At 36.1% G+C, this 20,112-nt stretch overlaps 1 protein-coding gene across 1 annotated transcript in view; it reads right to left on the reverse strand.

The window, feature by feature from the left end:
* Window positions 1-20,112, reverse strand: part of PREX2 (phosphatidylinositol-3,4,5-trisphosphate dependent Rac exchange factor 2) — a 182,255-nt gene that overhangs the window by 76,028 nt on the left and 86,115 nt on the right. Inside the window, exons 14-24 of the mRNA XM_037380618.1 lie at window positions 20,038-20,087; window positions 19,411-19,486; window positions 18,592-18,664; window positions 17,279-17,421; window positions 17,041-17,133; window positions 15,586-15,734; window positions 13,076-13,161; window positions 10,707-10,843; window positions 7,572-7,689; window positions 6,515-6,699; window positions 3,589-3,750 (exon numbers count right to left, since the gene is read on the reverse strand). Of these exons, the coding sequence (XP_037236515.1) occupies window positions 3,589-3,750; window positions 6,515-6,699; window positions 7,572-7,689; window positions 10,707-10,843; window positions 13,076-13,161; window positions 15,586-15,734; window positions 17,041-17,133; window positions 17,279-17,421; window positions 18,592-18,664; window positions 19,411-19,486; window positions 20,038-20,087 (1,272 nt within the window). The remainder of the gene's footprint in view (window positions 1-3,588; window positions 3,751-6,514; window positions 6,700-7,571; window positions 7,690-10,706; window positions 10,844-13,075; window positions 13,162-15,585; window positions 15,735-17,040; window positions 17,134-17,278; window positions 17,422-18,591; window positions 18,665-19,410; window positions 19,487-20,037; window positions 20,088-20,112) is intronic.

The raw sequence follows: 20,112 nt of genomic DNA on the forward strand, positions 1-20,112 counted from the left end.
ATGCTCTATGATCCAGTGCTGTACTACACATGACATTTATAAACACCTGCTGACATAGATGTTTTCAAGTCAATGTCTTGCAAAAAAATCTGATTTTTTTGCCTGAAGCTGTAATAAAGACAGAATCGGAAGCCATGAATTACGAATTTCATATTCAGGAAGGATGAAGTCCATGCTAATGGTTCCCTGGGCTGCATTAGGAGAGGTGCTGCCAGCAGGTGGAGAAAGGTGATACTGCTCCTCTACTCAGCACTGGTGAGGCCACACCTGGTGTACAATGTCCCATTCTGGGCTTCCCAGAAGTAGACAGGCATGGACATACTTGAGAGTCTCCAGCAAAGGGCCACAAGATGATTAAGGGAATGGAGCATCTCCCATAAGAAAAGGCTGATAGAGCTGGAACTGTTCTGCCGGAGAAAAGAAGGCTCAGGGGGATCTCATCAATGTGTTCAAAAACCTGAAGGGAGGATGCAAAGATGATGGATCCAGGCTCTTTTCAATGGTGCCCAGTGACAGGACCAGAGGCAATGGGTACAAATCAAAACACAGCTGTTTCCTCTGAACATCAGGAAACAATTTTTCACTGTGAGGGTGACTAAGCACTTGCACAGCTTGGCCAGAGCAGTTGTCAGACCTCTCTCCTTGGAGATACTCAAAAGCCATCTGGACACGGTACTGGGCAACCATCTCTAGGTGGTCCCACTTGAACAGGGGGGTTGGACAATACCTCCAGAGGTCCCTTCCAACCTCACCTATTCTGTGATTTTGAATGATTCTGTGAAGCTGATAAACACTGGATCATAAAAACCGCAAACACCATTTACAGACTTTGCTAGTCCACCACCTCTTCTCTCACCTATGTATCAGTTCAGCAATTATGAAAATTCCCACCCCCCACCCTACACACACACACCCATTTTATGGTCTAATTCTAATGCAGTGCTTTCGTATCTTTTTCACTATAACACCTGAAATTTTGTACACACTCTTGAACAGGCTTGGAGGTTTTTGGTTTTTAAGATGAGATATGTCAACCCAAAATGGCTAAGACTAAACCATACTAAGTTTGGACATTCAGAAAATACACCCACTTCAGAATCCTAAAAGTCATGAGATTGAGCTCTCCCATCAGAAAAGAGACTTGTCAGTCACAAGTAGGATTTTTGTCTAAACATGTCCTTTTCCCCTTTCCAGTGCAGTTTGTGGTTAGGGGAGGATTTTTTCTGGAAAAGACATAATCAGTTCAAAGGCCCCGTTATTTTAATCACCCTGTCTCTCCAGTCAAAATACTGCGCAGACCTACCTCAGCTATGGAGCATAGATCATGCATAAGAATAGTTTCAAAGTTAACTTGCAAAGTTCCTTCCCTAATAAATGTCAGTACAAATTCAATCAGTCAAGTTTTGACTAACACTTCAGTTGAACAAAGGTATGTCCCTTCTGAGTAATAAAAGGTTTTTGTGCTGGGATGTAAATTTTGGTTTGTTTTGGTGTCATATTACTCCAGCCAGATGAACATTTGACTGATTAATTACATTTAAATCTTTATATCAGAACAAGATCTGGAAGATTACAAGAAATCCAATTATGGAATTACTTGAAGGCTGAAGAATGTACAAATAGTTAAGAAGGGCACTAAGGACATTCAATGATGAAAATGTTCCTGCAAGCAGTACATATTTCACATCTCAATCTCCCACACATCCTGCTCCAGAGAGACCGAATGCCTGGCTACAATTTAATCAGGTCATAAGTCAGGCCCAAAATTCTTTTCATATATGTGTTGAGAAACATCTGGGACTCATGGCCCTGGACTTGAGATCTATTATGAGCAAAATGTTCTGATAATAATAATAGTAGGAACTGCAGAAATCTGCAGAGTTTCTATTTATAGAATTTGAACTTTCACAGTGAAACCAGCAGCCAAGCTGGGCTCAGGCACTCCAGAACTCTCCTGTAACTATGGTTACCTTTACTTTGCCAAGAAAATGACATACCTATTCCTGAAATTCACTTGTGTTTACTAATTGTCATTAAGAGCTGTAACTGTGAAACTACTGATTTTTGAGAAGATGAGCTTGAAAGTGCAGTTTATATCAGCAATACCTGCTTCTAAACAGTATAAGCTCTACAAAAACTTCCCTGAGGCTGTCCATTTCATATCCAGCATAACACAACAAAATTTCATTTATTGCCTTGGCCTCCAGTAAAGAGATTATATATCGTGCTCAATATTTTTGCTACAGAAAAGGTATAAACCACCTACATGTTACTCAAACTCTAAATACATTATTATTAATGTTAAGACTAACTAGTTTATTATTTTTTTAAAAAATATATTGATTTGTAATCAAATTGAAACCACAGAGGTTTATAATTCAGGCAAACAAGAGAGAATGAATGTTTGGTAATGCAGTATTAATATGTTTTTGATGTCCCCTTCAGTGACTCCTCAGTTTATTCCATTTCCTGTCCAAGAGCACCCTGAAAAGTCTTTGGAAAGCTGCTTTTTTGCCTTCATCCTACTGATGTTTTCCTTATAGTTTTCCCTCCTTTTCCTTTGAAAACCAAGAAAACAGTATCTGCTCTTTTCCATGCAACTTGTAGAATGGTGTGAATTCTACACTGAACCTCTTTTTCCTTTTCTTTTTCCGTTTTTCTTTACAATTTTTTGCATATTAACTCTCAGGACAGACCAGTTTGTAAATGTTCCAGCTGAGATCCCCAACTGAGATAAGACAGGGCAGAGCCAGTTCTATGTAGCCATTCTGGGCCTATTTCAAACTAGCTCCAAACTCCCAAGGCTTAGGTTGTTTGGGAGAGGAACCAGAAGCCAGGGTGAGAAATTAAGTTTCCATTAACAAATTGGCAAATGGTTGATTCATTTATGCCCTGCTCAGATATACAACTATAGAGAAATACACCGACAGCAACTCGAGGTCATACTCTGGGTTATTTATTAATTCACATCTCATTAATTTAGATTTCAAGTGTATGAAAGTCAGCACCTTCTTTTTTCCATGCTATCATGTTTTATTAACCCAAGTTAATCTAACAATTTACAGAGCTATTACTGTTAACAGTAATGCTAGAAAAAGTCGTACCAATTTGAAGGGCATAGAAGATGAATAAAAGGGCAACAATTTGTTATTTAAAATTAAGATGCATTAGAAGGAAAAAAAAAGTTTGCTGTTATTGCTTCATTTTTAGTTAACATCTGCAAATTCACTAGAGTATTGGTTTAAGACATTTACAAGAATGCTGGGCCTTTTGTGGGAAATATGCAGTTGATTGTATCTAAAACTGAACACAGTAAACAAGAAAGGATACAATCTACCCAGTGACTAAAAAAAGGGATCATAAAGATCATAAAGAGCACAGTTTGAACACAGTTTATGCAATTACTCAGTTTAAGCAGTCACACCTCAAAATAGCTAAACTCTCAGCTATATTTTTGCCATTGCAATAGACATTTTTAATATTCAAAAATTCAGTATGTTTGAACTCTAAACGTCCAAACTGTACCACATTCCCCTGTTTTTCCCTTAAAAGACCAATATCAACAAGGTTAGGACATGTCGGTCATACCTTTTTATAACTAGAGATTCTTCGGTAGATATGCTCAATTTTCTCACTGCAAATGACGCTGAATTTACTTTGAAGCTCAGTGGGGATCACTTCGTTTAAGGAATTGAGGCTGTTGCAATTCTGCACAAAATGTTCATCACTTTTTGCCAGTGCTTCAAGAATCTAAGACAATAGAAACAAGAGCAGTACGTTATGAAATATGATGTTTAGGATAACCTCTTAACCCCTTACTTATAATCCCTTACAATTAAAGCTGAAAAGCGTGATAACCAGTTGCCTTTTAACATTACAGGCAAAGCTGCATAACAACAATTAATAAAACTTGGGAAGCAAACATTTTTTTTAAATCTATCTCCTGCAGAAGTTATACACATAATAACTACTTTTATTTGGCTTCTCATGACATTGTCTGATAATGGGTTTACTACTAATTTACTACTAATGTAACCATTATAGCTCCTCCGAAATACATTGTCTGCTGTATTTTCTTGAACAGCACACGTTGCAAAGCTGATATATTAATTCATTACTTGTAGCAAAACTTTGGTCTGGCAGTATAAGCAATACTAACACGTTGAAAAAGCATGCAAGAAAACTGAGTGCTATCCTCTTGTACATTCTGCATATATAAACAGGAAACAGAATAAGCTATACAAGTCTTGCTATGATGGAAATAGAGCCAGCAAGTGATGGTGATAGAAAACTGAGGAAAAAAAGGCATGTTGCAGAGATGAGGGTAGTATATAGCCCTTTTTTTGGAGTCAGATTTACATTTCAAGCATTGAAATTTGTGTTGGGGAACTTGGGAGATGCTGGTTGGGTCCAACTCTGAAGATTGGTTTGAAAAAACACCCCAAAATGGCTTTCTAAGAAAGGCACCCAAAATCCATATTAAGGCACCTAAATAAGGAAAGGCTCACATTTTAGAGATACTCAAAGAAGTGTGGACAAACAACACATACAGTATTAATCTATCATGAGACTCATGTCTGTACGTCACTTCTGCTACAGTTCATTATTACACTATTCACGATCACAGATAGAATATATGATTTATAAGCTGGACCGAGGAGTTTTGAAAAAAATGACAACATACAGAAATTTTGGAGTGCAAAACCTGAAGTTTTTAAGATGTCACAGATTATAAATGACTAGTTCCTGAGAAATTTTTTTCTACAGGTCCCCAGCAGGATGAATTAAGCCTTTAACTCTTCTGCTACAGTGTTCAATTACTCTACTAAAACCCCGCAGTCACTTTGGTCATACTTTTAAGCTTCCTTTATGTCAGGTTTAATCAATAATACAAATTCAAATAATTCAAGTGAGGTTTTTTGCAGCTGTGCATTAAAATAAGTGCATTCAAACCCAGTAACTTTTGCAGCACAAGTTTGCATGCTTTCTCGTCATAATAATTAACACAAAGATTTGCACAGTATAGGAAAGCAGGGCAGGATTACTTCATTGCCTAATGCCAAGCAGCAACAAATACACACCATAGAGAGAAGGAAGCATATGGAGAGAAGCATAAGACCCCACTGAACATACAGAGAAGTTTATGCTTACATCATTTAAAACCATTTGCATTGATGAAGTGCTATGACACTTTTTATTATTGCCTTTGAGTTAAGGGACCTGATTTTTCTACCACTGGACCTTTTGTAGTCATTTAGACCACTATCACTTGATATAAACACTACATTATTCTAACACAGTCACATTACATCTCCTTATTGTTTTCTAATAGTTTCTAAATATTTAATTAGTCAGCCTAATCACTAAGGGTGATGACACTGCATTATTTAAGGCCACAATCAGTGTTCTGGAAGTACTCCTTCACTTAACTACTCTATATACAAGAATGGAAAAGTATTTCATAAGCAGTTAGAAAGTAGTAACTTAAAAAATTTATATGAAATTGTTTACAATTTTTTTTTACAATAATTACAGCAAGAATTAACATCTTTAAGGCCAACGACCTGAAGCATTGACTAGACCAGCTCTAGCAAATCTTGCGATGCTGGTTCAAGAAGTTACTCCCCTGTCTATCAACCTGACTGGCTCCAAAGTGAAGTCAGGGAAAAGAAACCTTTGCCCATGTCTCAGTCATTTCAGTAAAATATCAGTACTTTAGTTTACACTTCTGATGGAAATATCAACAGAAAAAGAAATTTGCAGGGATCAATACACTCTCCAAAAGTAAAGAAAAAGGGCTTTCATACTTTTATTAATTGTGCTTTGCTAGCATGCGTATGTGTGTGAAAAGATGAAAACAAACTTAGTAAGAGAGCTGTATTACTACAGTATTTGTCAATCTGACCCAGACAGTATTATATATATACAAAATTTCACATCCCATTCACAGCAATCACAGATTTTACTATTTGGAATATTCACAAAATAAAAACTCCAAAGTAAATTTTAAAGTTGCACTTTTTCTTTTTCTTCCTCTGTGATTTTGCACCTGTATGTACAGCTTTATTTTACTTTCAAACACAGAAAAGACAGAGCTTGTGCTACTCCTCCTACTGAAACAAATTTTAAAAGTTGAACATGCAATCCTGATGAGATTAAGTAACTTTTGGAAACTATAGCCTACTTTCACCAAGTTTTGACATATCAGTGAGTCTATGACTTTCTTTCAAGTTTTCTTTGATAATTAAGAAAAAAGGGAGGGGGGCAGGAGGAACAGAAGACCTTAAAGTTCTTTTATATTTTTTCCAGTTTAGAGGCTCAATTTTTAACCACGCCATAACTTAGTTTGCTTCCTGGATGCACAATCATTCTCCAAAATGTCAAAGGTATAAAGGTGACCAATTGTAAGATACTAAATAAAATACATATAATCCTAAGAATAAGCAAGAGACAGATGTCAGTCCATTGGTATTAAGCATAGTAAGAATTAATACATATAAAAATTGCTTCATACCTTTGCAGTCAAGCTGAAAAATCCTTTTGGTTCAATCATTTTTTCTAACACGTGGCACTTTATTCCAGCTGTGCTGTCATACTCATAAACCACCCCATACTCCAGATGAACATTGTCAACAGTGAGACTCACATGATCCTTCTTCCCATCAATTATTGCCATAGTGTTAAATTTGTCAATTACCTCTAGAATAAAGAAAATAACACAAATCAGTTGAGGAGGGCTGGTCATTAAACAAACTGAAAAGGACACAGGCAAACATTCTAGTAACAGGTATACTCTGATCATTCTATTTAAAAATGCTCATCAAAAAACCTACCTACCAGCTGAATAATTTAAAAATCAGAACACCAGTGGGTTTATGGATGTTAAAATACTAGATTGCTAAAAAGGCATGAACAGACAAGTCACAGTAGTCCCTCTTTAGAAACAGTTATTGAAGGGACTAATTTAATTTCATTTATAATCCAGAAACATTAAAAAAAAAACAACCAAAAAAAGGGAAAACTAAGAACTTTAAATAAACTAGAAGAAAATTACCATGAAAAAACTGTCAACATTCAGAAATGAAATCACAGTATCAGCATTTACCCAGAGAACATAAATACAGTTCACGTTAACTGTCGCTTTAATTACCATGATGCATGAGTGCAGCTTTATCTAAATGTTAATTGCCTGAAAATAATCTGAAGGATAACTGATCTGTTATTTCTTGTGCAGTAGTGACTAATGCATCTAATTTAGCCTTAAATGATTACCAGTAGTGAAAACAGATTAGGTAATTCCTAGGATTATGCATCCTATGAATGAAAATTGAACAGATTTTCCCGAAAGTGTTCACAGAAGCTTTTTCTCAAAATGGGAAATATAATAATTTTTAGAGAATGGCAAATTAAATTTACATGTTTAGAATGCATGAAAAAGCAAATCATTATGTAAAATGCACCTTACAGTCTGCTTGCAACTTCCTCTCTGAAAACAAAACTACTGCTTGTATTTTTCTTGCTACTACACAAACGTTCTGATCAACAACAAAATCAAAACAAGCATCACATACCTTCCACTTTGCAGTCAAAGGCATCTCCTCCATCATCTCCAGAGGGCTTGGTGTTTGTTTTCTGAAGATCTTCCTGTGCACTTTCAATGCTGTTGTAAACCCACTGTATAGAATCTTGCTAAAAATACCAAACAAAAAAAAGACAGCTAGGAAAAACTTTGCAAGTACAATTGGTAGCAACTTATTTCATTGCTCTCAAACATGAAATATTTGCTTTAATTCCCTGATTATTACTAGCTTTACTGCCTTCTGAGCTCCAAGTTTATAACCATTTTTTTAAAACTACAGATAATTTTGGTGTTCTCCAAAACCATCTGAGGTATTTTGTCAGCTTTTTATTTCAGAATGTACTATCATGAGACAATATGAGGTCTGTGATACCATGACATCCATCAGTTTCATGTCTCTGCCAAATACAATATAAGGCATTTCAAATCAAACTGCACATTGAAAAGTATTTGAGACAAGAAGTTGTGAAGAAATAAAGAGAACCGATTTTTGTCTTGCTAAATCTGCTGTGCATCTACCGAACAAAGATATGCTGTGTCCAGTTAATCTATCACCCATGTGCCACTGGCAAGAAAAATATACACTACAGCTTTCATTACTTATACTTGCCTTTACTACAGTTATTTTACTAGATGTTCCTTATTTTTGCCCCAGCTTAGCAAAACCCCCAAAAAAGACAGAATCACAGGCCCTGGAAATCCTGCATCTCATGCAACTGAGTGACACATGAGCACAGAAATAGTGACTTGGTCATACAACCTATAAAGAAGCCACACATATGCCTTAGATCTTGTTTTCCCCCCTTAGTTACTCAGCCACACGCCCATCATATCCTTGTGGAAGGGCCTATCAAGCATGCCATCTCCAGACTACTTCTTCTCTTACCCTTACCCTTCAAAAGCAGCTTAGCAGTCAGCTTATCACTCCCTCTCCAACAGCTACAGCAGAATAAATGGCATGACTATGACTAATCCTAATTCACAGACTTTAAAAAGTTGTTTGTGGAAGAGTTCAAAGTTAAGCAATGATAGCAAAAGTTTAAGCCAAATGTTACAATTGTCACGCAAAATCCCAAGCACATCTGATTATGCTTCTCTAACATACAATATTCAGCTGCTATCTTTGCCCCATTAATCATAGATAACTATATTTTTGTATGACTAAGATACTGTTTCCTAAATTCATCCATGCTCTACTTTTCACTCAATGGCACTGAACTTATTTGATCTTAGTATGACCTAATAGAAGGAGTAACAACTTAAACTGGTAGTCTGTTTCTCCAAATTTAACAGAAGACAGAATGCAGTATGATTTGGAGCAATGGTCTCCAAAACCATTACAGAGGCACAAACTAAGCATAAAATTGTCACAGCATGATGAGTATCACTGCAAAGAAATTGTAATTCTAAGAAGTAAAATCTGCTTTCAATTTTCTTTTTCCAGACAAGACAGAAATAATATAAACACTGTCCAAAAGAAGTTACTCAGTTATTCACACTGCAAGAATCTGAAATGAAACTTCATGCTCCAGGCAATCAGGAAGAGTCCTCACCCTGAGAAGTGGAATATGCAGGAAACAGAAAAAGTTCTCTTTCAATTATGCAATTGCCAATGACAGGAGAGACTGAAATATTAAATTGATATTAATTAAATAAGCTAATGCACTGTACTTACAAAATAGGAGAAATCCATAATCATCTTCCCAATAATTAAAAACTCAAACTTCTGAATAGGAAATGAAATTTCAGCTGTCTTGACACCCATGGGAAAACTGCCATCTATTTCAGTCTAGACACTTCTCCCATAGCATTTGATAGCACTACATCCTAAATGAAGTTTTTCTTGTCAGTCTGAGGGATTTTAGTTATTTGTGATCTGCTGAATTGTGATAGCTGCTTTTTAAGATTGAAATAAATACTCTGTATAGGAAAAAGTGTTAAATACTCCAACATATTACACAAGTGGATTAAAAAAACAAAGTAATTTTGCATGTCAAGGCATTCATGCCAGCCAACATTAATCAGTCCTCTCTGGTTGTCACTAATCCCTATAGGAACTCTACAGCTGCACTCAGAGAGAACACACCTGCTATAAAGAATTTAACTTATCTATTATTCTAGCCAGTTATGCTACTAGTGCACAAAACACCCTCTCTTTACTAGAGTGCATCTTCCTTTAAAGAATAGGTGGGCTTGATCTTAATATGGTATGTAACAACTTAAATTCTGTATTAGAGTTTAACCACAAATGTCCAAACACTTCCATAAAGACTGTATTTGCATGACACAGTTCTAACTACCTCTTACTTGTAATTCTTATCTCATATCTATGCAGTTGGTGTGGGAGAAGGATTTCACTCTTGATTTTAATTGGATTTTTCTTCTCAATTAACATGTACTGGAAGCATTTGTGAAGTTAATTAATGATACTGAATCACAGTTCATGAAAAATTTGCAGGAACTTGGAAAAATTACATTACAGAATCCAGCTGGTTTTGTTTTCTTCTTAAATTTTTTGCCTTGGGATCCTGAGATTTTCTCCTAAACTAACGTGAAAAAGATAACAAAAACTGCATGTATGTATTAAAAAAAAAGATAAATTTTGAGTCCTTGAATGTATGTTTGTTCCCAAGATTGGGATGCAATGGGAAGACAGAGACTTTTATAGGTGGAATATGTGCACTCTGCTATGTGCTGAAGTGTTACAAAATCCTGGAAGAAGATCAGCTTTTTTTGCATTGCATTCTCCTGCTGCTGAGCTGGCAGAGAGCTGTGTAAATCCCTCTCCATCACGATGAGAATATACCTCATAATGCTTTCTGCACAGAACTGCAGAAACACTTGAAATAATCCTTTAAAAATACCATATGAGAAAAAAAAGAGCTGTAGCTTTATATTTATTTCAATGGAGAAATTAAATAGACCTCGAACATCAGCAATATATTGAGCAATCTTTAACTTCGCTACTTCAACTGGCCTCCCTTCACTTTTATTCACCACTCCTTTCCCCTCATCCCATTCAAACACAACAGATGTGGACAAAGATAGAGAGTACGCTGTTTACTTTGACAAAAAAAAAAAAAAAAAAAAAAGAAGAAAATCTGCAAGGGTATGAAGTGAGACATACCTGCATTGGCCGTCTGTACTTCCTGCAAGCCGTGACATGAGCGATAACACTTGCATGAGTCTCTTTGCTAACATTAATTCCATTCACTTTGATTATGCATTGGCCAGGATGAAGACCCGCTGCAGCTGCCACCGTTCCTATTAAATAAACCCACACAGATAACAGACTTCTTTTCCTAAACATCTCCTTTAGAGCTTTCAGTCCAAAAGCCTGATTTAAAAATCAGAATCTGCTCTCACTGACTCTTACTTAGTTCCTCTGACCACAGGATGCTTCTGCAGTCAGCTAGACTCCAAGAAAATGGAGTTCCCCAGCAGATGATTCCATAAAAAGAGATCACACTTTTTTCTAAAGGCTGTTTAATAAAACAAATGTCGATTAGTGATACGACAGTGTGGAAATTCCATCTTAAAGAAAATGATTTTAAAAGGATAAAAAGGCTCCAGCTTGAAACGACAGTGTGGAAATTCTGTCTTAAAGAAAAGGATTTTAAAAGGATAAAAAGGCTCCAGCTTGAAACTCACTAATTATAACATAGACCACTTTTATTGTGATTTTTTTTTATATGCCGCAAGCTTATGAGCATCTTGACTACTTTAGATGTCTGTGTTTTAAATATAAAACAGCAGCTTTCTGATAATCCATAAAGTATCACAGCATACTAGTGTTTCTTGTTAAACACTAAGCAAAATACCCAAATCCAAAGCATTCCCAAGGATCTTGTTCTTATTTTAATCTTTTTACCAACTCTTTTATAACAGAGTGCTTTACGGATTTATTCAAAATACGCAAAGATAATCAAGTAAGAGATCTCAATTTTTTTGTTTGTTTTGTTTGAGAAAAAAAAAACCAACAACACCAAAACTTTCTCTTTGAGCAACATAAAATAGACGGTTTGACAATTTATTTTCACACTGGAATAACCACCTTGGGAAAATCTTCTATGCATTGAATAGGTACTACGAAAATAGCAGCTGTCTCCAGGTCTTTTCAGTGTGACTCAAGCCCAGTCTTGAAAGACAGCCTGTTGGAGTATGGCCTTAGTTCCAGCTACCTGAACATTCTCTATTGCCTAGAGACTGCAAGGCAGAGATGCAGAAGCTAGCTCCTGTAAAAGAAAAGGCTAGACTGAATTTGCAGGGCTGACAAATAGAAAGCTTGTCATGACTTGTCAGCTGAGCAGACTTGACAAGGAAATAGCTTAAATAATATACCTGGATTTCCTTCATTTTAGGTACTATCAGGTTAGATGAGAGCTGCATTTTAAATGCAGTATCAAAGAAAGTCTTTGGAAATTACACCATTACGAGCTATTGATCGCTTCCCAAAAAAAGATTTAAAAATAAACGTTTAAATAGGCCTTATTACATCTCTCTCTCTCCAAAAAAACCCATACCATTTCTTCAAAAAACTCAAGGTCCCAATTCAGCAAAGTATTTAAGCATATGCTTAAAATCTTTCAGGTTTAGCAAACCACACAAGCAAGCACTTACATATTGTTGAGGCTAATTGGAATAAAGTATGTACTTAATGAATAAGGATAGGCAGTTGAATTGAGATCCAGGTGCAGAAACAATTATCACATCAGCTCAACAGTCTGTGGTTTATTACTTTCTCTTGAAAACCTAATTTCTGGCACCACAGCCTAGAAAAAGAGTCATCAGCTTTGTTCAAATCTAGCTGCTTTGCAGATCTGTTCACTTTAAATTCCTCAATTACAAAAGGGAGGGGGGAGGGGGGGAAGACAAAACTGCCCCACAATAGCTGAAAATACAGTGTTAGTTGGCTCCACCTCTAACGACATGTGACAGCAACAAAGAATGCTTCTTTGCAGAAGGACTTTTATTGCTAGTGTACCCAGTCAATAACATACTGAGTTAGGGATGGCAAGCATTTGACAATCCCATCACAAAATGGACAAAACAGTGTTTAGAGGAAACACTGCAATTACTAAAACAGACTAGATTACTAGCACCCTTGAAAAGATTTGTGAAAATTGCATTTTCTGTAAAATGTTTTCAGAACACTGCAGAACCACATGGCTACCTAACAAATTAATGTTCAGGAAGTGAGTGGTTCCCAACACTCATTTATTGGAGGTGATTTTGCATCCAACAGCTATTCCTTAGTCTAAAAGAATGCACAGCCTTAACTTAACTTCCCTACATTTGTCAAAAGCCAGAAAAACTATCCAAAGCTTACAAAGTATAAGAACACAAAATAATCTTATTTTGTTTTATTTAATACTGTATGTTACTTTAAAAGAAACAAAGAATCTCAGCTGAATCACTGGACCTAATTTGGATTTATCTCAGCCATGCCACTTAGACATGAAGTATCTGTTTACCACTGCCATTGACAGCTCTTACCTCTCCCAACAGCATGGACAACTGATGGGCCAAATCCTCGGATTTGGAATCCAAGTCCATCTGCAGAATCAGGAATCTTCACTGTCCTGATACAAGCAAACATTCAATATGAATGCAGCAAAAGGTAGCATTTTGTTATTCAAGATAAAAGTGGACAACAGTAAGTAGGTTAAAAGGGTGCAAGATGCCCCACTTTCATTCACTTCACAGTCTCAGATTCAGCATCGCTCATATTCCAGACACTTTGTACCACTGACATCAGAAATCAGAGCGAAGTGAGATAACAAAACCAGTCAGAAGAAGGCAATACTATTTTGCAGGGAAATTCAATATGCCAATTACAACCTAAGCACCACGGCTTTAAAATTCCTCCCAAAGGGACTGCAGTTTGGGTAAGTTGCCACAGCACAGAACACTGAAAGCTCTGGGAAGGCAGGCAGTCTCTCAGCTAAGAGGACAGAGCCTGGGGACCACAGATCACGGCAAGCCTTGACAAAAGAACTGCATTAGACTGCAGAGACTAGATCCATATTACAATTTGTTACCATCGAAGTGTCTGCTTGGTGAGTTTTATTGAAAAAATATTTTGTTGCAGTTTTCTTCTAGCACCTATAGAAAGTACTGGGTTTTGTAAAGCAAGAATTGGCTACTGCTGTTCATATAACTTGTAAGCACATTGTGCTGCACTCCTGCTGGGTCTTAGTGCAACAGTGATATGCCTACTGACAAACATAACCAACAAAAGCAGTTCTGAGAATCAAAATTCACATTTGCTCCTTAAAATGAAGCCCTGAGCTCACCCAAAGTAAGCTAGCATATCTGCATGATATCAGCTCAGGTTCCAGGAAAAGCAACACAGCTGCATTAGCCCTAATCAGAGCTAGTTAGGTCATGCATAACAGTGCACTCATTCAACTTCGCAGCCTTTACTTCCAGAGCCAGCTTCCTTATTACTTAAGGGATCTTTGCTACAAGCTCCATTTGTCAGTGCAAAAGCAGACAAATTCAAATTGATGCTGAAAAGTGATTTTAGATTTGGACCGTAATAAACTTCATTTACAGGTGGTTTTGAATAGCATCACTGCATCATTTCTTGTACCTTCGGTTTTTTCTGGTATACACGTTTAGTATTTGGAGATGATTATCAGCAGAGGTGAGATCCAAAACCCACTGAAGTCTACACATTTTTTAAAAATATTAGAATATTCTTGAGCTTAATAGATTTTAATTTGAAATATTTTCTGAAGTATAGCATCATTTAGTATACTTATATATTAACTAAAGTTGATACAATCTATATGGTTTCATTCTGAAAATGTTTTGTGAACATGCTAATGAGCTATGAAAGACCATCACTGGCAATTTAGGCCAAGAATTTAGGAAAGAATCGTCTCTTCTGCCAACACAGTTGTGCTAGCAGCAGCTCCTGACAAAAAGCAGGCAGCACTGAGAAACAAATTATTCAACCCCTCTGAACTCCTCATTCACTAGATCATCTCTGTTAATCTTGAAATCCACCCATATTTTTACAGGCAAGATGTGTCAAATTAAACCAAGATCTACATTAAAGAAAGGCCAAGTATATGCCTTTTATGTTTGCTAAACACTATCTTCTACTGGTTTGAGGAAAATTTTTTTGGTGTTGTTTTTCTTTGTTTGGGTGTTTTCTCGGAGTATCTGTCCAGATGATCATCTTTATGCCATATTTCTTTCTTTGCTCTTTTCCCCTTTCTGGGTGCCATATGCATTCCACTGCATAACAGGAGAAATGTGTCTCCACTCCACCACTGAACCAGACTCACTTCCAAGGTACTTTGCGCTATCTGGTAAGAGAGGATGGTTCCTCCTTACCCTGCAAAATTTGATCAAAATTTCTCCTGACCACTGTTTCTTACTTTCCTCTTCCTTTCGTATGTATAAACTAGTAACAACTGTATTAACTTTATTAATAGACCTATACTCATTTACATACTTACTGAACCCAGCCATTAGGCCTCATTTTGTATTTCTTTAACGTAACAAAAATTGCATTTAGGTAGGAATGGTCAAAACAGAAACACATCTGTTACATAAAGGTGGAGAGCTGTTTACTTGCTCCTGCTGTTAACACAACCAGCACACATGCTGAAGTGGCCCATTAGATCACAGAGTCCAACTTCTGCCAAACCAGCAACTAATCCCCAGACAGAGGAACTTGTTTAATAAACACAGTGAGAGGTAAGTGATCAAACCAGTTCATATAGTCAGGGAAACTTCATGTTCTCTTGTGGCTCCTGCAGGTATTTAAAGTGGCAGAGCTGATGAACTAAAGCACTTGTGTTTCACTTTTGCTGACTGTCAAATGTAATAAAACAAAATCAAAGCATATCAAATTGCTTGACCTTACAAAGTCAGATTAGATGCAGCATTTCAAATAACTTTACAGTAGTGCTGTCTGAAGTTCCACCAATCCTTTAAAATTCACTTCAACTGTAGTTTGTAAAAATTCCCCCAAAGGAATGTCAACTTACTCCCGTGGTTTGGTGCTCACAAGAACCCGCAGGGGCTTTCTGCTGTTTAAACATGCTTTTAGGAAGCAATCCACTTCACTGAAGGGTCGCAGAAAAACCAGGTCACCGTTAATGGCAAAGATTTTTTTCCCAACCTCCAAGCCTGCCATCTAGAAAACAAAAGCAGTTGTGTATATGTTTGTTTTTTATAACCACTAACATTATGTTTTCTTCTGCTGGCATGAAATCCCAATAGAAATAATGACACACATCTTCCCTGTACATTCTTTACGCCTCCTTCAATTACCATGTGCAAAAGACTTACACCACAAAACATTTCTAGAACTGGTTAAACTAATATGAAGGGTACAGTAAATATTCATTCTGAAGAGATCAAAATACAAGACTAGTCTTAATCAAGATTTTATGACAGTATTACAATATCAATTAATATTTGTAATATTTAACACTATAGCTTGAGGCAGTTTATTTTTTATGATATTACCTAATTTGTCCATCCATCATTCTCCAAAGGAACTAAAGCTTATTTTCATAAGGAAAGACCTGATTAATATTTTAGTAAGTTAGTATTTATTAAGTTCCAAACCAAAACAATATCCTCAAACGTTTCATGGCTTTTGAGCCAAAGGTATGGCAAGCCAAACTGCATAGAGTTTTTAAACTCTGGTCTAACAAGAAAGGAACTGTACCCAGCTGGATGGCAGGAGTACACAGAGCAGCTCAGGGCACAGGCTAAGCTTTACCACTGTCTGAGATCACAGCAAAACCTGACTGCTATAAATCACTCCTGTGTGGCTCTGTGACTGTATTATATTATTGATTTGTCGTATCTATTTTCATCTGAAATTTCTATTCCAATATGAGATTTAGAAAGGCTTGAGATCCAGGTTCAATTTTTTTCTCTCATGGAAAAGACCCATTCTTTATACATGTATAGAGACTCCCATGCAGTTCAGTAGAATATGAATTTAACCAAAAAGTATCTAAAGCAATACTAACAAACAGAAAGGCTGCAATTTACTCATTCAGATTGTCAAATTCTAAACTTTATCCAAAGCTTGACACATCCTTTTTTATGAAATATATCAAGTGTGACTCACAGACGAGCTTTATATTCATTTCATATTCTACCAAAAATATTTATTCTACTCATGATTAATGTCATCACTGGAATATTATAAAATGTACAAAAATAAAATGATAAATTTTATATCACCGCTCAACATAACAATTTACCTGAGCAGAAAATGAGTGTTGATAATGGTCAGAACAATATTTAAAAAAAAAAAAAAAAGGAAAGAAAAAAAGGAGGAAAAAAAAGATTCACAACCACAGCTTTCCTGGAAAGTTGTTGTTGTTACCTTCTACTACTACATATTTTGCAAACTGATGTACAAAACATACACCTGTGATCAAGTGAATAAAACAGGGAAGATAATTTGTAATACTTGATACCTCAGCATTTGATCCTTTCTCCACCACTTTAATAATTGGCACCTTGTTTTTATCTTCTAAACCAAAACCATAGGTGCCTTCATTAGATTTAATCTGAAAAACAAAATTGTTCAAAACACTGTTCAGAAAGGAGAGCTAAAGTATATCTCCATTAAATAACAATACACAGTGCTAACATATTGTCACAACAATCATTTTTTTCATTCATCAAAGCATACTATCATTGGGTTTCACGCACCATTAATGACTTGGCTATGACATTTTCCACTACTTTCAGATCATGTTTCATGAGTCTCTGCTTCATATTTGACCCTTCCATTTCTTCATCCGCATAAAAACGGAACAGCAGTGGTTCATCTTTAAATTCGCTTTTCTCTAACACTGTATAATACAAAACCACACATATTAATCCTTTTTGTTAAATTTTTTAATATAATCTTTCATCTTTTGGAAAATACCAAAAATGCATACACATATTAAATGCTAGCAAACTATTTTTCTGCATGAATCTAGGAAAATCTTAATTTTTAATGTGAACAACAATTTTTATTTGGATCCGTTCCACATAGGTATCACTAAGCTCATTTTCAACAACAACATCTGGATTCCACCAAGCTGAGGATGACACATTAGCCCGAAACAGTTTTAGTGAAAATGTTCAAGCAAAAGTTTTCTTCTTAAAAAGAATTTTAAAACATGATTCTGAACAGTGCTTCTGGAAAACTGCTGGAGATGCTTACCACCAAGTTCTGGCACTCTCCAGGTGGTGAAACATGTCAGGTTCAGTATTAGAAATGGGTTTGGTGGGGATGTAGAAGCAACTAGAACAGCAGATGTATGCAGTTTGTATGTTTAAAAGTGAAAGGAAAAAGAATGAACAATGCCAGACAGGAAGTTAATTCTCCCTCCTTCTCTAAACAAGCTGATGAGAAAATAATTTCTTCCTCTCTTTATTTCAGTAAATTACCTACTGCTTCAATCCTTTCACTGAAATCTTCCCTCTGATGGTATTAAACATGACCTTGTTCACCTCATTTTTGGTACTGCACACACTTCTGCTCTCATCTCCCTCCTTCTTTCTTCACTATTGTCCTTATCATTTTCCCATTTTTCTACACTCCACTTTCTCCCGTTGTCACCATTTCACTTTTTCAAAGTCATGCTCCTCCATACTCCCTTCATTCCCCCCCAGATGTCTCCTTTCTTTCCTACATATTTCCTAAATGTTACTGTCTCACCTGTCCAAATATGTGTTACTATCTTAAGAAATTTCTTTCAAAGTGGCTAATAAAACTGCCCCCTCCTAAATACTTTAGAAGATTAATTCCTCAGTACATGTTTTAAAATTGACTGGAACTGATTTTCAGAGTATACAATAGCTTTTTTTTTTTTTTTTTCCGGAAGACAGTAGCACAGGTCTCTTTAGCAATACAATGAAAGAACTTTCTATCCCTTCTGTAATATCTCTACCAGCCCCTGCATTTCCTTCCAGCTATGTAAACAGCATTAAACAAAAGGTAAGCGTACCTTGTACAGAATGTACTTACTTACCATGGTGCATAAATCCATTATCACAAAGAGCTACGCCGAATATCATAGCTTCCTCCCTTGTCCGGCAATCCCCCTATTAAACCGCAGCATATTTTTAATATATTTTAATGTAGCACCAAGATGGATACTATGCACAATGGCATAACTTCACACGGCTGACAATGGTTAAAGATTATATTTACCACTGCCACCTTCATATATACATTTATAGCATACATATAAAACAATACATACATGTTTATCATAAAATAGTTTGGGTTGGAAGGGACCTTTATATGGTATACCTCTTCATAGTTACAAATAAATGTAAACATTTAAGCAACACTGCATTCTCCATAAAAATTTAACATTAAAGAATCTGAAAGCGTCAACGTTTTTAACTTTTATTTTATAAAACTTATGCATGTTGACTGAGTGGACAGGATACCTTGTTCTTGTTCCTAGTTCACTGAAAATAAAACAGAATTGATGACAGCAAATTGGTACTGACTTTTGTCCATTTAGTTAGTAATTCAGAGTTTTTCAGAGCCTATCCATTTCATTTTAAGCCATGAACAGTGTTACATGCTGAATCACAAAGCTAAGTCTCATTAAAACATTTAAAGTTCAATTGCAAATAAGGAAGATAAGCACCACAGGGATGAGCAGCGTGGCTGCTGATGGCTGATTGCTTTTACTTTACTAGTTTAAGAGGATTACACTTACAGAGGCTGTTCCAATAACCCTTAGACAAAGTGTCTGCATGTTATTCTGCTTAATACATCAGTAACTTAGAATTTAAATGCAAAACATACTTAAATCCAAAAGGTGAATACTTGCCTGTGCAATCAACCAGTCTATCAGTTTGTTAGCCATAACCACAGATTTGTAGGTCCTCAAGTGATAATCTTTATCCCTGTTCAAAACAAAACAATTTTTAAAAAACAAAACCTCAAAAGAGCCTAACAGATGAAAACTTGTATTTTATAAACAAGTTAGTGCAAGCATGAATTGAGTGTGTTCTAATGGTTCAGAAGTTGCCTCTAGAGTAAAAAAGTGAGTCAAACTGTTCAGTGTAGATAGAAAGGAGGAGGCTGACAGTATCTTCCTTGGGCAATAATATCATTGGAGTATAAATACAGTTGTTTTGTTACAGCTGGGACTCTGCAAATAAGGTAATGGGGTGCTAGTAAAGGAGTGTATTAATATATACAGTAAGCATATAAGCATATCCATCAGGACCTAGAAGGCTCTAAAAGTCTGTAAAAAAAGGTCATGTTGAATGGAGCTTGCAATCATTTAATGATTCAGTTATGCTTTTTGTCTTGATAGGCCTTCAGTCTTGTTTGATTACTCCCAAGAGACGAATACTGAAAGGATGGGTTAGGTTCCTACATTCAAACACAGTATCTTCAGGTTATATACTTCTTCTGAATTACTCTCTAAGGATTTCTCAATTGGACTCACCTAATTACTGGGGTAAACAGACTGTGAAGGCGACAGTACAGTCGTACACCCTGTTAAAGAGAAAGATGAGGTTAG

This window comes from Falco rusticolus, chromosome 3 (genome assembly GCF_015220075.1).
Source record: "Falco rusticolus isolate bFalRus1 chromosome 3, bFalRus1.pri, whole genome shotgun sequence".
Lineage (NCBI taxonomy): Eukaryota > Metazoa > Chordata > Aves > Falconiformes > Falconidae > Falco > Falco rusticolus.